The sequence below is a fragment of the Prionailurus viverrinus genome, chromosome B3, assembly GCF_022837055.1.
Source record: "Prionailurus viverrinus isolate Anna chromosome B3, UM_Priviv_1.0, whole genome shotgun sequence".
In the NCBI taxonomy this organism is placed as follows: Eukaryota; Metazoa; Chordata; class Mammalia; order Carnivora; family Felidae; genus Prionailurus; species Prionailurus viverrinus.
This window is the reverse complement of record NC_062566.1, coordinates 40,670,074-40,690,538: the sequence shown is the minus strand read 5'-3', so window position 1 is coordinate 40,690,538 and position 20,465 is coordinate 40,670,074. Positions and strand designations below refer to the sequence as shown.

The 20,465-nt window shown below is 42.1% G+C and overlaps 1 protein-coding gene across 6 annotated transcripts in view; it reads left to right on the top strand.

Annotated features, from left to right (window-relative positions):
- Window positions 1–20,465, top strand: part of FAM81A (family with sequence similarity 81 member A) — a 77,959-nt gene that overhangs the window by 30,447 nt on the left and 27,047 nt on the right. For all 6 annotated transcript variants that reach the window (XM_047863929.1, XM_047863933.1, XM_047863930.1 and 3 more), the window contains exon 4: window positions 14,054–14,172. In XM_047863929.1, the coding sequence (XP_047719885.1) occupies window positions 14,054–14,172 (119 nt within the window). The remainder of the gene's footprint in view (window positions 1–14,053; window positions 14,173–20,465) is intronic.

The following is a 20,465-nucleotide window of genomic DNA, read 5'->3' as shown; positions in this document are numbered from 1 at the left end:
GTGGACAGACTGGAGCCTGGAGCCAACCTACTCTGGCGGTACTGTTGTCAGGAAAAGCATAGAGTGTAAGTAACTGTGCCCTTAGAAAACCCTGGACTTGGGGCGCCTGCCTGGCACAGTCAGTGGAGCATGTATGTGACTCTTGATCTCGCGGCTGTGAGTTCAAGCTCTATGTTGGGCATAGAGCTTACTTAAAAAAGTAAATAAAATTTAAACATTAAAAAAAAGAAAAGAGGGGTGCCTGGGTGGCTCAGTCGGTTAAGCGTCCGACTTCGGCTCAGGTCATGATCTCACAGTCTGTGAGTTCGAGCCCTGCGTCAGGCTCTGTGCTGACAGCTCAGAACCTGGAGCCTGTTTCCTATTCTGTGTCTCCCTCTCTCTCTGCCCCTCCCCCATTCATGCTCTGTCTTTCTCTGTCTCAAAAATAAATAAAATCGTTAAAAAAAATTTAAAAAAAAATAAAATAAAAAAAAAGAAAAGAAAACCCTAGACTTAATTTTTGCAGTCATGAAAGCTGATAGTGCTTTAGTTGCAACTATGGGGCCCAGGGAATAATTTCCTCTTTGGTAGCTGCTATGTACTAATCCAATGATGAGAACCACTTTAAAACATATAATTTCCAACCTCAGTTGAGCCCTCAGTCTTATTTAATAGTTTTTTTCTTGATAGGAAGACCTCCGTGCTACCTCCTCCTTTGCCTCTAATTTCCCTTCCCTTAGGTATCCTGAGCACCCAGCACTTACCAGCATTACCACAGCATTTATGGAATAGGACTGGCATTGTTCCTTTACAAGTCTGTTTCCCCAATAGATTGTGAACTCCTCAAAAAGAAAGAAAGCTTGTCTTATTCATCTATGCATTGTCCAGCACAGCGTGTGGAGCAAAATGCCATGAATGCTTATTAAGTGAACAAATGCCCAATTCATAGTGAAGCCGGTTGCAGATTTGCCGGTAGCATAAAGAGAAGGAGAAGAGACCCTGAGGTCATCTCTACAGACTACAACCTTCTCAGATGAGGGAGCCAAGGCTCAGGAAGTGAGGGGACTTTCAGATTTCAAGGCCAGTAAGTGGCAGCTCTGAGACTAAACTCAGATCGTTAAAATCCAAAAATACGCTCTTTTTCTTTTCTACTTCTCCTCTTGGAAGCTCTTCTAGAACCCTGGCCTTAGGTAGCCAACTCTCAAATATTCAGCCATTCTTTGCTTTCTGAATATTTCTACCCTGTCAGGAAGAATTTCTTCATGAAAGTAGGTAATTCTAGCTTTGGTTCATACTGAGTTCTCTCCTGCCCCATCATTCCTTTGATGCAAGTTCATTAAACTGCTTAATTACAGTTATTAGCAAACATCCCTAGGAATCCAGTCATCATCAGTCATGTAGGATTTTGCTAATTGCTTTTAAGGTGTGTTTTTAAGATGTGATTTTTAACAATTTATAATGCAGTGAATTTTATTTTTTATTTATATATTTTAAACTATTTTATTTATTTCTTTTTAAAAATTTTTTAATGTTTATTTATTTATTTTTGAGAGAGAGAGAGAGAGAGAGAGAGAGAGAGAGACAGTGCGAGTGGGGGAGGGGCAGAGAGAGAGGGAGACACAGAATCTGAAACAGGCTCCAGGCTCTGAGCTGTCAACACAGAGTGTGACACAGGGCTCAAACCTACGGACCACGTGGCTCATGACCTGAGCCGAAGTTGGACGCTTAACCAAGTCCCCCAGATGCTCAAACTATTTTTTTAAATGTTTATTTATTTACTTAGAGAGAGAGTGAGAGAGACAGAGAGTGAGATTGGGGGAGAGTCAGAGAGAGGGGGAGAGAGATAGAATCCCAAGCAGGCTCCTGCTGTCAGCGCAGAGCCCAATGCAGGGCTGCTCAATCCCACGAACCATGAGATCATGACTCAAGCCAAAATTAAGAGTTGGACGCTCAGTCAGCTGAGCCACCCAAGCTCCCTGCAATGCAATGAATTTTAAAGTAATTTCAATTTTGCTGCTTTTCCATCTGAAACACATTGTATATGATGATTATTCTTGCCTTAACCAGACAGCACTCTTTTCCATTTACATATATTTTTGGATTTGTGGTTTTGCAAATGAAAAGATGATTTCCGTTGTAGAGAGAAAGAACTGAATAAAATCTGATTCTGATAAAAATTTACTTTGCATGTATGAGCATTTACTTTTTATAACTGGTAATAACTATGTATCATTATAAAGTAACAGAAGGAAGTTTAGAAATTTAATAGACTCCAATATAAAACACTAATTACATGGTTTTACATATATTATGAGCCTGAGCGTGTTTACCCAAACACAACTAAAATTAGGATGCTTGATGAGATATCAGAATTGCCACATTGTAGCCAAAATTTGTTAAAGTAAAATCATGGTGTAGATTAAAATTTAAAAAGTACTAAAAAGAAGTCTTTATTTATAAGTACTATAAAATTGGGATGGTGGATATTATGCAAAGACAATATTTGCATATTTAAAGCAAAGAGGTGTGAAGATATTCAAAGTGTATTTAAATGATGTGAAGGATGTATTTTGGTTGGTTTTTTTTAAAGTAGGCTCTGTGCCCAATGTGGGGCTTGAACTCATGACCCCAAGATCAAGAGTCGCATGCTTTACTGACTGAGCCAGCTGGATACCCCTTGTCTGTAGGTTCTTAATGAATTTCTTCAGTGAATTGCCTGGTGTTAAAATTATTTGTATTACTGGTTTACACTTGTTTTTCAGTTCAATAAGTAAAAACTTACTGGGTATTTGTTTTATAAAAATCTGTCCCTGCAGATGATTTTGTGTCACAAAACTAAAGCTGTAGTAAAGTTCTCTCCAGGCTCCCGATAGAGCTAGTCAAATTGAGATATGTTAATACTATATCTTGGCAAATTTGCCTGGTTAAGTCTTTATGATTCTCTGTCATGTGGCTTTAAACACAGTATACAAGAAGAAAAGCGAAATGTATTGTTAAACCTCTAGCCTGTGTGATCCTTAAGAGCTAGAACTAAGTCCTCATTTTTCTATTTTTAGCACCTACCACAGTGTCTGGCACAGAGTAGGAGCTCAAAAAATGTTTCTTTTTAAAATTTTTTTATTTTAGAGAAAGAGGGAGTGTGAGTGGGGGAGAGGGGCAGAGGGAGAGAGAGAGAGAATCTCAGGCAGACTTCATGCTCAGCATGGAGCCCAACACAGGACCTGATCCCACAACCCCGGGATCCTGACCTGAGCCGAAATCAAGAGTTGGACGCTCAACAGGCTGAGCCACCCAGGTGTCTCTCAAAAAAAGTTTCATATTTAAAGGCTCTGGGGACCTTGACCCTTCCAGAACCCTGTAATTATTGCCCATATTTTATCAGTGGATTCTAATGTCAAAACAGATGACTCTTGTGTGCTGGTACATAGTAGGTGCTTGATAAATGTTGAAGGAAAGAATCTATTGTTTTAATGTTTCCCCACCCATTGTCTCCACTGGCAATTTGCCTTACGATGTGGAGTATGTTATCAATTATTTATTCCACGGAAACATTCCACAAATAATCATCATCATTATAAATTCAGAAGAGGTAATGTGGTCAGTTATGAATTATACATGTCTGGATTATCTGTACTGTCTTTAAGCTTTTATCAATCCCTGGAGGCCAACTCCTGATAAGAAGTCCATGCCTTTTGTTGGTGGTAAGCTTCCCCTTCTATGACACTTTGATGGCTTGGGAAGTGGTTGAGACCCCCGTATCCCCTAAGGGCTTTCACTGTGTCTTTGGCCTTTGGGGAGTCAGGCAGTGGGGTCTGCTACCTTGCTGGTTGGAATCTGCAGACCTACTCCTGGTTTCCATGTGCTCAGGCTTTCCATGTGTGTCAGGCTTGGGGTGGCTCTGACCTAGTTAAGTTTTGGGAAACTGTATCAAGCCCTCACCTATTGACTCAATTACACATAATTTGCTAGTTTAATAATTTGCAAGTGGGCTATTGAAGAATTTTGTAAACTCAAGCGATGAGTGCAGAGTTGGGCCTTATCAGCATATCACAGCAGAGATGAGGACAATCATGTTCATGTATACTTGGATGCACAAATGGGAACTTGGTTCAGTGTGCATCTAGCACTGTCAGCAAAGCGAGTGTAGGCTGCCAGACTTCGTATATACATATCTTTAAAAGTTTATTTATTTATTTTGAGAGAGACAGACAGAGAGAATCCCAAGTGGGCTTGGGAATCCCAAGTGTTAATGCAGAGCCTGACACAGGGCTTGAACTCATGAACCGTGAGATCATGACGTGAGCCGATATCAAGAGTTGGCGCTCAACCAGCTGAGCCACCCAGATGCTCCAGACTTCATATATTTTACCTAAAAAGGGAATTCCAGCCTGAAGCTGAGTGATCTTGTCCAGTTGGAACAGGTGTCTCAGCAGAGGGACTTTGGTGATTATCATCTGTATTAGTCAGGTTTCTCCAGAAAAACAGAACCAACAGGATATCCATCCATCCATCCATCCATCCATACATCCATCCATCTATTATAAGGTAATGGCTCACATGATTATGGAGGCTGAGAAGTCCTACCATCTGCCATCTGCAAGCTGAAGACCCAGGAAAGCCAGTGGTATAGTACTAAGTGCTGGGATCCAGAGAGCTGATAGTGTAGACTTTAGTTGAAGTCTGAAGGCTTGAGCACCAGCAGTGCTGAGGGCAGGAGAAGATGGACGTCCCAGCTCAGGCAGAATGTGAATTCCCTTTCTTCCTCCCTTTTTTTCCCCCTCCTTTCTATTCTGCCATGGCTCTCAAGTGATGGGATAATGCCTACCCACTTTGGGGAGGGCATTTGCCAATTCAAATGCCTTTTGGAAACAACCTCACAGACACACCCAGAAATTATGTTTAACCAGCTATCTGGCTCAGTTAAGCTGACATATAATTAACCACCTCATCATCCATATTCATTTTGTTTTAAGTCTACCTGCCAGACGTGACTTGTCCTGTGTCTTGACTCTAGGGAGAGAAGACAGTGAATTGAATGCAATTTGAGTATTTGTTCAGTTCTGGTGATGGAGGTTTTTCAGTGTAAATTAACAAATTGGTGTTCTATTGTCTGCTCATCTCTAATACATTTTAGCTTGTCTGGGTCCATCTTTGAGGACCTGATCACCTCTGCGCACTGGCTAAATACAATCTCTAAGACTTGGATGTGAAAGACCAAATCCTGGAAAATGAAGCTAAATTAATTGGTCTCCAGTGGGAGCCAGGCATTATTAGAAGCACTGGGACTACAGTAGTGACCCAGACATGGAAGGCCCTTACTCTTAGTCCTGCTGCACATTCTAGTAGGGTTTACAGCCAGTAAACACTAAGTAACCAAGGTAATTTCAGCCTCAGTCCAGTGTTCTGGTAAGATAAAATGAAGGAGAGTAATTGTAGGGCTATTTTAGGAAGAAGGTGGTTTAGGTGACATGTGAACAGAGACTTAAGTGACAGAAGGGGCCAGCTGATGGGGCGTCTGGGTGGCTCAGTCGGTTAGGTGTCCGACTCTTGATTTCGGCTCAGGTCGTGATTTCTCTGTGGGATCAAGCCCTGCATCGGGCTGAATGCTGACAGCATGGAGCCTGCTTGGACCCTGTCTCTCCTTCTTTCTGTGCCCCTTCCCTGCTCACACAAGCATGCGTTCTCTCACCCAAAATAAATAAATAAACTTAAAAAAAAAAAAAAAAGGAAGGGGCCAGCCGAGCCAAGGTGGTGGTGTGGGAGGAGGAGACAAACAGGGCAGAGAACATTACAGAGAGAGGAAGCTGCAGGTTCCAAAGTCACAAGCAGAAGGAAGCTTGGCATGTTTGAGGAGCAGGAAAAGGACCAGTGGGATTGGAGTGTCATGGAATGAGTGGGGGCAGGTGGGTGAGGTGTGTGGGAATAAGAACAGATCATTAGCCTGGAAGGTTATGATGGGAAGTTTGGAGTTTAGAAATGGGTAACCATTATTTAATTTTAAGCAAAGGAATTTAATTCATACGCTTGGTGCTGGGGATACATCAGTGAATAAAACAGATAAAAACCCTTGCCCTCCTGTTGCTTACAGACTGATTTGTGTTTCAAAAAGATCGCTCTGCTGCTACATGGGGGAGGGGTTGTAGGGGAGCAAGAATGGAGGCAGGGAGATGGGTTCGTGGCTCCCATGGCAGTTCAGGGGCAAGGTGACTTGGATTTGGGGAGTCATGGTGGAGATGGGGAGAAGTAGATGGGTTGTGGATCTGTTCTGGAGGTAGACCCAACAGGACTTCCGGCACATTGGAGGCAGAGAGACTTTGTGCATGACGTGGCAAGTTTTAGGGACCCATTGAATGTCCATATGGAAATGCCAAGAAGGCAATTTGATACGAAGCTGGAACTCGGGGACGTTTTAAGTCCTAGTGTGCAGATGAAGCAGCCATGTAGAGAGATGCTATCTTATGAGGCCCTGACCTGTTGCAGTCGGGCCCTTCTCCAGGTGATACTGGAGTTACACTTCAGTTTCCAAGTCCTCACAAATCTGGGAGGAGTTGGAGAAGGAGAAACAAGCAGAGCTGTTTCTGTTCTGGTCATTCCTGGCAATCCTAGCTTGTCTGGGGGGGGGGGCGAGGTCCAGGGGGCATGGGTCTCACTTTTGCAGACACAGCATGATACAGCACTGTGGGGCTTACACAGGGCACCATTTTCTACTGTCTTTGGGAAGGGAGATTTTGTAAACATAGGGCATATGTTAGAAAAAATAAATGAAGACTTAGGACATCGCTTTTTCTTTCCTTTTTTTTTTTTAAATCTTTTTCTTAATTCTTTGGAAGAGAGAGAGACAGAGAGCTGGGAAGGGGCAGAAAGAGACAAAGACACAGAATCCAAAGCAGGCTCCAGGCTCTGAGCTGTCAGCACAGAGCCTAATGTGGGGCTCAAACCCACAAACTATGGGAGCCAAAGTCAGATGTCTAACTGACCGAGCCACCCAGGCACCCTGGGACAACACTTTTTCAAAGTGTCTCTTTGCTCTGGAAACATGTTATTGTATGCTTTTAGGGCGTGCACTTGCCACCCTATTGTCTTTGCTACTGCAGCTGAGCCTCCCTGAGGGCAGGCCTGGGGCACAGTATGTCCTAGGCACACAGAAAAGAGTTTCTTGCTTTGAATTGACAGTAATGGAGTGTCCGTGATAGAGTGGGGGTGTAACCTTGTTAAAGTAAACATATCATTTTGCTACATTGTTCCGAAGTGACAAATTAGGGAACATTACTGGCTGTACACAGGGTTTGCTTTTCTAAGACTTCATAGAATTCTCTAATACCCTCTGTTTTCTCATAACTTTTCAGTAGCATGAATATTGCATTAAGTTTTGATGAAATGCTTTTCTGTATTATTCAAAGAAAGCACTTCTAATACGATAGTTTACCCATCTGCTTAAGAATTCTGAAAGTTAAATGGGCTTTTCTTACTTGTACGCATTAAAACACACATACTCACACACACTTTTTTTGGTTATAAAAATAATGTAAGGCCTTTGTGGAAAATACAAAGAGGAAGCAAACATAATCCCACTCTAGAGAACAGCACAGCGTTAATATTCCAGTATTATTTTATATGTATCTTATACACAGCAGGAATCATGCTGTATATTTATTTTGTACCCTTTCTTTTTTGCATGATATTAAACTGTAAATTTTTGTTTTATTATTTTTTAAATGTTTATTTATATTGAGAGAGAGAGAGAGAGAACCAGGGTGAGTGTGGGAGGGGCAGAGAGAGAGGGAGAGAGAATCCCAAGCAGGCTCTGCACTGCCAGCACAGAGCCTGACAGGGGGCTTGATCCCACCTGCTGTGAGATCATGACCTGAGCTGAAATCAATAGTCAGATGCTTAACCAACTGAGCCATCCAGGTGCCCCTTTTTCCCTTAGTTTTAGAAGCTCTCTGTGAACTTCTTCCTGGTTGTGTAATAATGTATAAAACCTTGGAAAATACTTGGTGTATCTTACTAGGAAGATATCTTTGTAAGTACATTGTTGCCATTTTTCTTATTTCCTTGATTAATTTAAATAGCTAGAGTTACTGGATCAAAGGTTATGAACATTGTGAATATATTTTGATGGATCGTGTTCCAGAAAGATGTATCAGGAAGGGTCAGCTATGCCTTTTTAATTTTGAAATGCTATTTTAGTATTATAAATTTAATACATTTGCTTTTTAATTGATGAAAATGGCATGACTTTTTAATTTTAAATAGACTTTATTAGAGGAAGTTTAAGTTCACAGCAAAATTGAGCAGAAAACACAGAGTTCCCAGATGTTCCCCTTCCCCAGGGTCCCCCATTATCAATATCCATGCCATAGTGTTGCATTATCATGGTATGACTTTTATTTTTCATTTCTTTGCTTACTAGAAAGACTGAACCTTTTAAAAATGGTGTGAATTATTTTTAGCACCTCTTTTGTGGGTTGCTCTTCATTTCATGTGCTTGGTGATGTCTTGATTGAGAGACAGCTCAGAGGAAATAGGATTGGTTATAGCCTTTGTCATTTGTACAGCATCTGATGCAGTGTTTCTTCCAGGAGTGCTCTGTGGACCTTGAACATCCACTTTTCTGGGCCCATTCCCTAGCTTTGACTCTCCGGGGGTGGGGCCCAGGGATTTGTGTATTTAACAAGCCACCTGGGGATTCTTATGCACCCTAAAGACGTTTAAGAACCCCTGGTCTTAAACCTTTTTATAAACAAAGGTTTGAAGCATTACATAGAAAAATGGCCTACTCCTTTCTATAAACTCTAACAAATAAGTGTTACTTCCTATTGAAAGAGAGAACACCAGCGCCTTTTCATCAGTGGGAGAGTGTCAGAACCAGATTAGTCAGATCTGAAGGTTTCTTACAAGAATGTGTTCAGATGACTAACATTTTGTCATTCACAGGTATTGTAGCTGGTTTGCATTCTTCTTAACAGAGCGGGTTCATTCAGAAAAAGCTGGAAACTATAGCAGAGAACAGATAGGTCTAGTACTTCCAAATTCCCTTCAGTGAAACATTCTTTTTACTGTCACTGTCACTCCGTCTATAGTGGCTCCAACCAGGTTTCCGATGAGGAAAACGCAAAATCCTCAGATTTGCTAATTTCTCATTTTTACCAGGAAGTTTGAAAAATCCTTGAAAAATGTATGTAAGTGCAGTTGCCTGCATACTTGAAAAAGAATAGTTGAGAAAAGGCAGCACAAAAACAATTTATGTACATGTCTGTACACAAGCCTGTATGTTATGCTGTGCTCACTGCAAACGTGGCTACCGTCTGTCACCGTGCAGTGCTATTACAGCATCATTGACTGTGTCCTTTTCTTCCTGTGACTTTTTCCATGACTGGAACCCTATACCTCCCACTCCCCTTCCCCTCGTTTTGCCCATCCTCCTGTCCCCTTCCACCGCGGCAGCCATCAGTTTGTTCTTTATTTATGGGTCTGTTTCTGCTTTTTGTTTGTTCATTTGTTTTGTTTTTCCACTGTAAAGGCTCAGTGAGAAGGAAGGCAGACAGCTATCTGCAAGCCAGGGAAAGGGCTCCCCTAGAACGTGACCGTGTTGGCACCCTGGTCCCGCACTTCCCAGCCTGAGAACGTCGAGAAATAGATGTTTGTTGTTTATAAGCTGCTCAGTCTGTGGCATTTTGTTCTTTTAGCCCCATCTGACTAAGACAGGAGACTTAGGAGATCTGGGTGCAACATAAAATTTCTTTCTTGAACTTACGTTTTTAAAAGCCGGTAGATGAACCAGAGGCAAGGATGGTTAACTTTTATGACTTGAATTAGTTGCCCACAAGACAAAGTAGAAGAGAGAGAAACATCAGCACCAAATAAAAAGAGAGAGAAACCGTGAGGGAAAAGATGGAAGACTCAGTGGGGACACAGATCTAGGGCACCCAGCATGTGAATAATTGGAGTTCCAGAAGGAGACAAAGAAACAGATGGAGAACAAACAGTAGCTACATAGAAGAATCATCTGAGACTACAGATTGAAAAATTCACTGAGTTCCAGGTAGAATTGAATTTTTTTTGAAGTCCACAATTAGGTACATTCTGATAAAATTGAACTCCGAAGTAGAAGAATAAAATCTTACAAGCTTCTAGGCATAAGGAGCCGAGAAACTTACAGAGGAAGAGGTACCAGACTTCCCATCAGCCTCGAAGTTCGCTGGGAGGAAGGGCCTTGAGGTTAAGAATTCCATACCCTTTCAATTGATCCCCAGCCTTTGGGGTGAGGGAAGGAGGGTTGTCAACATGGCAGGGATTCAGAGAGTCTTTTATCCAAGCGCCTGATCTGAGGAAAATGTTAGGGAGTCTACACAGAGACCCTAAGATAGGGGGAAAGGAAAAGGAAGAAGGCAGAGGTCATCAATGATCCTTAAAAAAAGACCTATGTTATTTCATGTAAGTAGAGGTTGAGGAATGCTTGAGGCTGGGTAACAGAAGTACTGAAAAAAGGAGAAAAGATTATTGAAATAAAAGAGACATTTTACGGGCAAAAATTTTAGTTCCAGCCCAGTTAGAGGTACCACGTTATTTTAGCAAAGCATAACTGGGGTGAGGGAAGGGCAAGAGGGGAGGAAAGTAAAATCCTTCCTGATAAACCACCCGCGTTGGAGGGCCAAGGAGGGTGAGCGTGGGGTGTGCTGAGTGTTTCATACCAAGGAGGGGGGAGCTATGCAGGAACAGAGCCTGGATTAGACATGTGTGGTTATGGACATGGGGAAGGGAAGGGAGCCATTCATAGAATAGCGATGTCCAGGAACATTCCCCAGTCAACAAGGGGAGGGAGGACATTGGATGGTAACCTGGTTAAACCCATCAAAACAAGGAAAAGGAGCAAGGAAACAGCAACCAGAAGCAGCATAAATTGTAAATATAAAGTGAGATGAAAGGTCAAATGAAAACACAAAGCATTGTAGTGTCATGACTGAGAGCACAGTCTGTGAAGCCAGAGTTCCTAGTTCAGATCCCAGCTCAGTCACTTATTAACTGGCTTTGGACAAGCTACTTAATATCTCAGAGATTTCACCTCCTGTGAAATGGGGATAATAATAGTATCCACTTCGGAGGGTGTTGTGAGGATAAACGGGTTAATGTAGCTACAACACTCAGAACAGTGCGTGCTGTGCTAGACCAAGCAAGTATTTGCTTTATTATTTATAAAGTATGGTCACAGTGTTAATATTAGGTAAGATGAAACAACATTAAAAGCATTAAATCAGGGGCGCTTGGGTCGCTCAGTTGGTTAAGCGTCCGACTTCTGCTCAAGTCGTGATCTCATGGTTCGTGAGTTTGAGACCCACGGTGGGCTCTGTGCTGACAGCTCAGAGCCTGGAGCCTGCTTCAGATTCTGTGTCTTCTGCTCTCTCTGCCCCTTCCCCACTCATGTTCTGTCTGCCTGTCTGTCTCTCTCTCAAAAATAAATAAACATTTTTAAAAAGGCACTAAGGGGCGCCTGGGTGGCACAGTCGGTTAAGCGTCCGACTTCAGCCAGGTCACGGTCTCGCGGTCCGTGAGTTTGAGCCCCGCGTCAGGCTCTGGTCTGATGGCTCAGAGCCTGGAGCCTGTTTCCGATTCTGTGTCTCCCTCTCTCTCTGCCTCTCCCCCGTTCATGCTCTGTCTCTCTCTGTCCCAAAAATAAATAAACGTGGAAAAAAAATTTTTTTTAAAAATAAAAATAAAAAAAGGCACTAAATCAGAAGCACTAAATTATTGTGTAATGGTTAAGGTCACTTGTATCACAAATCTGTATGTGTCAAATAAAATGGTGGCTAAATAAAATGAAAAGTGTTAAAAACGTAAGGAGAACTTGATGAAAATATTTTACAATGGAGGAATTCATAAAACCTCTTTCCCAGATGGAGCAATCTGCTAGACAAAAATAAATAAGATCTAGAGAAAATGAATACTGGAATCAGCAAACTCAGTCTAACAGACGATATTGAACCTTTTGTTCCTTGAATAGTTTTTTTGCATGGAACATTTAGTAAACATGTGCTGCAAAGCATACCCCAATACATTAAAAAAATTAAGTATATTCCAGACCATATTTTTGATCCCAAGCCAATAAAGTAGAAATAAATAATGAAAATGATGGGGCGCTTGCCTGGCTCAGTTGATAGAGCGTGCAACTCTTGATCTTAGGGTTGTGAGTTCAAGCCCCACATTGGGTGTAGAGATTACTTAGAAGTAAAATCTTAAAAAAGTAAATAAACAAATAAAAATGACCAAAACACTTAACTGCTTGAAAATGAGGAAACACAACTCTAAGTAATCCTTTAGATACCTAAATATCAAAAGATCAAAGAGGAACACAAAATGGAAATTAAAACTAATAAGGAAAGCACTTCACACTCATTCTATGGACACAGCAGATATTGTTCTAAAAAAAAAGTCTTTGTTATTAAGGAACTTAGTACTCCTATTTTAAAATTACTAAAAGAAAGAGTAAAACCAAAAGAAAAGCAAGAAAAATTAAAAAATACTTAAGCTGGCATTAAACAAATGAGAAATTTTAAATGGTTGAAAAGGAGGTAAGGAATCAAGAGCTTTTTCTTTGCAAAGGGGAGAGGAGGTGGTGTGGTGAGGGGAGTGTGAGGGACAGAATGAAGGTGGAGGAAGGGAGGGCAGAAAGGAAGCCATGTGCGAAAGAATAAGGAAATATTCCGAAGGAACATTGGTCTCTTGCGACCTAGGACTCCGGTTCTCCTGTCTGTCTGTCTGTCTTTCTGACTGTCGTGCTTCAACTCATCTTCTTTGCAGAGTGGTTACAGGGAGGGTGGGTTTTGGGCCCAGGCTGCTCGGTCAGTCCTGACTGGTCACTTGCCGTCCGTGTGACTTTGGGTGCATCATTTCATCCTGAAACACGGGGGACCCCAAGAGTGTGGATTTGGTACATGCTCAGTAAACACCAGGGGTGTCCTCACCATCCCCACCGTTCCTTAGACTTGCCAGGATGGCTGCTCCGCCAGGCCATGCTGTGTTGGGGCACCTGCTCTCACTGAATGCCTTTCCACGGACCCCGTTCTGCTATTCCAGCAGAAGTGCTGTCATCAGATAAGTACCCTAAGAGGATCAACATTTGCTGTCTTGGCTCTGTGCTAGACATTGTAGGTGCTTTTTGCGCACCGTGTCACGAAACATTTACTGTGCCCTTAAGAGTACAGTCACTTAACAGATGTAAGTTTCCTTAACAGAGAAGGAAAAGGAAGCTCAGAGGACTTGACACATTTGCCCAGGGTCATTCAGCTAGAGGAACTGAATTTGGACGTGTTTGTCTGACACCCCCTGCCCAGCCCTGTCCTTGCTTGGTGTTGATTTATTATTTCCTGATCGATTTAGGGAGTCTTTGCCTAGAGCAATGACTATCAAAAAACAGCCTGGAGTGGTGGAAAGAGCTTTGAACTATAAGAGCAAGAGTCCAGGGACCTAGTCCGAGCTTTGCCCTTTCTTGCAGCGTGGGAGGCCGGGGAGGTGGTGAGGGGCTCTGTCAACTCATGCGGCATCCAAGTCTCAGTGTTTTGTTTTGTTTTTTTCTTTTTTTTTTTTAATTTTTTTTTCAACGTTTTATTTATTTTTGGGACAGAGAGAGACAGAGCATGAACGGGGGAGGGGCAGAGAGAGAGGAAGACACAGAATCAGAAACAGGCTCCAGGCTCTGAGCCATCAGCCTAGAGCCCAACGCAGGGCTCGAACTCACGGACCGCGAGATCGTGACCTGGCTGAAGTCGGACGCTTAACCGACTGCGCCACCCAGGCGCCCCCAAGTCTCAGTGTTTTTACTGGCAGATGAAGGGACTGTGTGTGTGTGTGTGTGTGTGTGTGTGTGTGAGAGAGAGAGAGAGAGAGAGAGATCTCTGAGGTCTCTCTAAGCACGTGTAAGTACTTTCTGTACACGTGTATATATCAGGTGGCTGTCAAAAAGGAGCTCTTAGGAATGGAGTTAAATGTTCTTATTTTTATCAAAAGTATAAAATGCTTTTGTGCCAGCATGTAAATTCTCAGAAGACCCTCTTAGTGGTTTTTTTGTGTTGCCCAGGTACTCCAGGAGCAGATCCGGGCTCGGGACAACATCAGCTATGGAACTAATTCTGCCTTAAAGACTCTGGAGATGCGTCAGCTCTCCGGTTTGGGAGACCTTCGGGGGAGAGTGGCAAGGTAGGTGGTCAAGTGTTTGGGACTGTACTCATCGAAAGCTGTTTTTCATCAACTCCATTTTACAAAGTATATATTCACAAAGTCCCAAAGCAAATTCTTTGCGTTCTTCTAAGACATTCCCTCCTTTGCCCATAAAAATCAAGGGTAGATGTTCCACCTGATTATGAGCATGCCACGATTTCTTATCTTGGAGTTGTGTTTGTGGAAGGAAATGATGGGAGGGCTCGGATGACCTGTGCAATTTGGCCGGGTAATAATTATGTTTACTGTCTCCAGTAATACAAAGTTGAGACTTACATTTTGTATGTCTCTTTTAAAAATGTCATTTCCCTTGTAATTTATTTTTTTATTATCTTCTGAAAATTTTGGTCTGTGATAGATTGGAAATTTGGAGAAGATCTTTGACCTCAGGTAGTACGAAAGGTGCTGTTCCGGCCCCTTTCTACTGAAGAAGTGCTCTGTGCACCAGCACCATTGGAGTCACCCCAGAACTTGTTGGAAATGCACGATCTTTAAAATATTTATGGGCCTCTTCTGCCCTCTGCTGCTGTTAAGAGTCAAGCACAAGTCTACAAGGGGAGCTGTGGAGCCAATAAACAATTCAAATCAGGCTGAAGTGAAAATAAGGGTGGTCTGTAAAGGGTGAGACGGAAGATAGAACAGGAACACAGGATCCAAGACCTCTTTGGAGCAAAGGAGAGTAGTGTTGGGGGATCTGTGCAAGACAACACACGAAGGACCTTAGATGCTGGGCATGTGTGTTTCGGTCTGCTGGGTGAACATCAGTCTTACAGCAGATGGCCCTATAGAATGAATGGAGGCCTAGTTGCCACTCTTGTGTAGTTATCTCTTCTCATTTGGGTCAGCGCCAGTCTCCTTAGCATGCCCTTTAGAGATGAACCCCCCACTGACCTCCTTATCTCTCTCGACCTTTGCACTGTACCTTTCGTCAGTAATCAGCTACTTGTTAGTCCCTGAATGGGTCATGCTCTCCCATCTCTGTGCCTTTGCACGTGCTTCTACACCCACCATGCCTTTCCCCCTTCTTTTCTAACTTCTAATCAGACTTTCAAGTTCAGCTCAAATGTCACCTCCTCCAGGAAGTCTTCTCTGATACCCTACTCTCCTGAGCTCTCCAAGCATTCTGTTGTATTGAGTCTCTCTACTGTTTTCAGAGTACATTTTTATTTTTGTAACCTACATGCATAGAACAGTCTCTGGAGAGCAGTAGATTCTCAATACATATTTGTTTGGATGAATTAATGATCTAGAAAAATTACTGTAATAGGACTGAAAAAACTTGACGTCTTTTTGTGGAGATTGGCTTAACAGAAAGCCTACTCTGTGAGACCTCCCAGAAGAGTGAGAAGTTTAGAAGGGCTTCAGAGCTACAGGGCAGAATAGGGACTTGTGGAAAATTTTGAGGATCTGCCTATGCACTTTAGTTGCAGATGAAGATTATGTGAGGCCAGCTATGTACGAGGCTTAGCACAGGGCATGGCATGGAGTGAACACAGAGCAAGTGGGAGCGTTTGTGAATCTCAAGGGCAGCGGCAGTGACATTATCCTCATGAAACTGTTCTAATGACCAAATGGAGAAATGACTTGGAACTATTTTCAGGAATTTTACATTTTTCCTGTGCAGTTTCACATTCAGTTCTTTATGCAGTATGTTCCTTCCCTATAGCAAATACGTTTGCAGTGAAACAATCACAAACGTTTGTTGTGAGCACCACCTATTTTTGCTTTGTTTTGTGGTTCTACTCGTCTTTCCCCTGGAATGCTAATAAGACTTTGTTGGAATAAACTTGTGTGGAAAAAAAAATCTTTGGCAAAGTTTTGGCTTTCTTGTATTGAATTGTATGAACGTGCTAAGTGATGGTCTTAAATTACTAGGCTGCTATATTATTTCAGGTTTTATTTTATAGTGTTTATGGATCCACCAGTGATGCCCTTGGTAGGAAGCTGGCCCTGATGCTCCCCCTTGTGCTTCCCTGTGGAGGTGGGGGGCACCCTCACCCCACTAAAAGTGGCATGCTCTGAACAGACTTTCTTAGAGAGTTTCCCATTTCTCCCTAAAGCAGAGCTCAGGGAGGCCAGCTTTCCTCTTCCTCCTGGAACAGTGGGTCCGTTATTTGGCCTGTCTTCTTCATTTTTCCCAGTGCTCAGCGGCCACTTCCATTCCTCCTTGAGGTCTGTTTTCATGGTGCCAGAGTTTTAAAGGAGAAATAGCTATATACTGACGCAGGTGTGCAAGTTCCCTCCAGGTAAGCAAGTCCAGGTGCAAAGGAAGAAAATGAATAAATTAGACATCATCAGCTTAAAAAATCTTTGGCTCTTTTAAATAATGCTGTTATGAACATTCACAGACAAATTTCTGTGTGGCCATATGTTTTCATTTCTCTTGGAGATATATATATATATATATACCTAGGAGTATAATTGTTGAGTAATGTGGTACTCTATATTTAACCTTTTGAGGAACAGAACAGCCAGACTGTTTTCCAAAGTGATTGCACCATTTACAATGCCACCGGCACTGCGCAAGGGCTCTGATCTCTCCACGTCCTCACCAACACTTACCTATTTGATAGAGCCAACCTAATGGGTATGAAGTAACATCTCGTTTTTGATTTGCATTTCCCTAGTGACTAATGGTGCTGAACACCCTTCAGTGGGCTTATTGGTCATTTGTAGATCTTTGGAGAGCTGTTTATGCAGATCCTTTGCCAATTTTTCATCTGGATTAATAGTCTTTTTATTATTGAGTTGCAGAAGATCTTTATGTATTCTAGATTCAATTCACTACCAGATACCTGATTTGAAAAAGCTTTCCCCCGTTCTAAGGGTTTTCTTTTCATTTGACTGGGTCCAATTGGTTCTTTTAAAAAATGATTACTGTCTCTTTGTTGATATTCTCTATTTGATGACACATTACCATTATACCTTCCTTTACTTTTTTTTTTACAGTTTTTATTTATTTATTTTGAGAGAGAGAGGCAGAGAGAATCCCAAGCATATCCGTGCTGTCAGCCCATAGCCCTTCGCGGGGCTCCAAGTCACAAACCATGAGATCATGACCTGAGCCGAAATCAAGAGTGAGAAGATCAATCACCTGAGCCACCCAGGCACCCCATACCTTCCTTTACTTTTTTAAATCATTTTTTCTCTATTTCTTTGGTCATCCAGTGTTTATAATGGCTGCCTTAAAGTCTGTGTCTTTTAAATCTGACATCTTTCCCTCTCACTTCCAGTTTCTTTTGCCTGCTTTTTTTCTGTTTTTAGTTCATATTTTCTGGTGTCTTTGCTGGATACTGGATACTGACAGCTCCTTCCCTCTGTTTGCTTTGGTTGGTTGTTTGTTCAGTGACTTGGCCGGATTGTTTTAGAGATGTCTCTTTCTCCGGCAGTATGAAGCATCTAGCGCACAGGTGCCCGGTGATGTCAGTGATCTTAGCAAGACTCTCTCTTTTCCCTGATCTTTTTAAAAATTTTTTTGAGAGAGAGAGTGAGAGTGAGTGCGCTCACTTGCCAGGGAGGGACAGAGGAAAAGAGGGAGAAAGGAGGCTCCACACCCAGCAGAACCTCACGCGGGGCTCGATCTCACAACTGTGAGACCATGACCTGAGCTGAAATCAAGCGTGGAATGCTTAACCGACTGCACCACCTGGGGGCCCCTCTTTCCTTGATCTTTTATTAAGGTGTCTGCCTCTACAGGTATCACGTCCAGATCTTCATCGCCATTAATTTCTGGCAGATTGCTGTACAGGGATTGTTTCTGACAATACCCTGGGACATAAATTGCTCTGGAGTCTGATTCAGTTAAATTATTGCCAGCCCTTAAAGGCTTAATTATGTATATACACAAGAATTATTATATGTATAGGTAATTATAACATGGAACATGAACAACTTAATGTTTTAAATGTCACTGCCTTTCTGGGAGCCTGGGTGTTAAGCAACTGACTCTTGATCTTGGCTCAGGTCATAATCTCGCGGTTCATGAGATCGAGCCCCCACCTCAAGCTCTGTGTTGACAGTGTAGAGCTTGCTTGGGATTCTCTCTCTCTCTCTCTGTCTCTCTCTCTGTCTCTCTCTCTGTCTCTCTCTCTCTCTCCCACTCTCTCCCTCTCCCTCCCTCCCTCTCTCTCTCTCCCTCTCTGCCCCTTCCCCTTCTCATGCTCTCTTTCTCAATATAAACAAATAAACACTAACAAAATTTGTTTTTAAGATTTATTTTTGAGAGAGAGAGACAGAGACAGAGACAGCATGACCAGGGGGGAGGAGGAGGAGCAGGAAGGGAGGGAGACATGGAATCTGAAGCAGGCTCCAGGCTCTGAACTATCAGCACAGAGCCCGACTCGGGGCTTGAACTCACAGATCGTGACCTGAGCCAAAGTCGGACACTTAATCAACTGAGCCACCCAGGTGCCTCTAGGTAAATATTTTTTAAAAATAATAAAAAAAAATGTCACTGCCTTTGGTGTGCTATGCCACCATGTCACAAACTGTAAGAGATGTTTACTTTAAGCATGTTGCCTGGTCAGGTCTGTGGCTAGACCTTTGGTACTCTGTTAATGAACTTCTAACCACCTCTTCGCCACTGATCTGATAAGCAGATGAAAAGTTATTCTGCCACACAATGGCTACAACCAAGAACTGCACCTGGGAGATAACAGTTATCCAAAGACCTGAAAAGGGAAATTTTGAAACGACTACATTATTGGTTCATTTATAACATAACAGGATAAAATAGGGCAACTTGTCAGATTGGTTGCAAATTCTCGTTTAACTAAAGCTGTTGAGCCATGCACACAGCTATATTTAGAACTCTGAGGCTGTCTTTTATGAGTGTTTTTTTTGAAAAGACAGGAACAGTGTCGTTGATTCAATATTAGCTGAGGTAGCAATATAGCTTCCCCCTTTTTTCTTATTTATTTATTTAGAAATAATTTGCAGGGTGCCTGGGTTTCTCAGTAGGTTAATCTGACTCGATTTTGGTTCTGGTCATGATCTCACAGTTCATGAGATCAAGTCCTGTGTGGGGCTCTGTGCCAAAAGTGCAAAGTCTGCTTGGGATTTTCTCTGTCCCTCTCTCTCTGCCCCTCCCCGCTGTCAAAATAAACAAACAAACAAACAATTTGAAACTTACAGAAAGTTTGCACGATTCACCAAGTGTTAACATTTCGTTCCATTTACTCTATTCTTTCTTTTTTTTAAATGTTTTTATTTATTTTTGAGAGATAGAGAGACAGAGCATGAGGTGGGGAGGAAGGACAGAGACAGAGAGGGAGATACAGAATCCAAAGCAGGCTTCAAGCTCTGAGCTGTCAGCACAGAGCCCAACATGGGACCTGAACCCGTGAACCAGCGAGATCATGACCTGAGCCAAAGTTGGGCACTTAATCAACTGAGCCACCCAGGTGTCCCAGTTCTGTTCTTTCATATGTAATATTCTTATGCAGCATTTGAGAATAAGGATAACTTTGTTTTTAACATAAGAAAACCAGAGTTGATTTCTTTGTGTATGTTTTCTGATGGCAGGCTTTGGTATCGTACCTTGCAGCCCTCCCTGCCGTTCCCACCTGCTTTGTCCCCTTACTTATAAAGGTACGAAGATGAAGTGTGTGGTATTAAACAGTCAGAAACATTATGAAATATGTAAAGTAGAGAAAAAAATTAAGTTCACCAGCCCCTTGCTCTGTTTTATTCCTTACAGGTAACTAATATTAACAGCTTGATGTCTGTCCTTTCAGACTTTTTCATACATAGTTATGAGGTAGTAATTTATCATTGTAGTAACATGATTTTCAGCCTCACAATTAATTAACAATCACAACAGTCTGATTTTGATTTTACAAAGTATTACATATATTATTCTGCAACTGAAGTGTTCCCACATAACAGTACATTGTGGGCTTTCTTTGAGTATATGCATAGTTCTAGTATACTGCTTACTTGGGTATGGAGCATCCTGCTACAATTGTGTGCCATAATTTATTGTATTTAACTACTGCTTGGTGTTGATGGAAATTTATGTTGTAGTATTTGTGTTTCCAAGTGAGAAATAATACTGAAGCCAAGCCAAAGCTAGGGAAAATCAGTGAGCCATGAACTTCAGGATAATTTCAAGATCTTTCTAAATAACTTTTTCAAACAGAGTCCATCCCTCAAACAGCTTTGCAAAGATAATGAAACTGGTCAGATGTAGTGATACCTGACAGTTCCTACCCAGTAAAAGCTGTGTTTGGATTGGAAAATAAAGCTTTTGTATAATATTTTTGTATTTCATG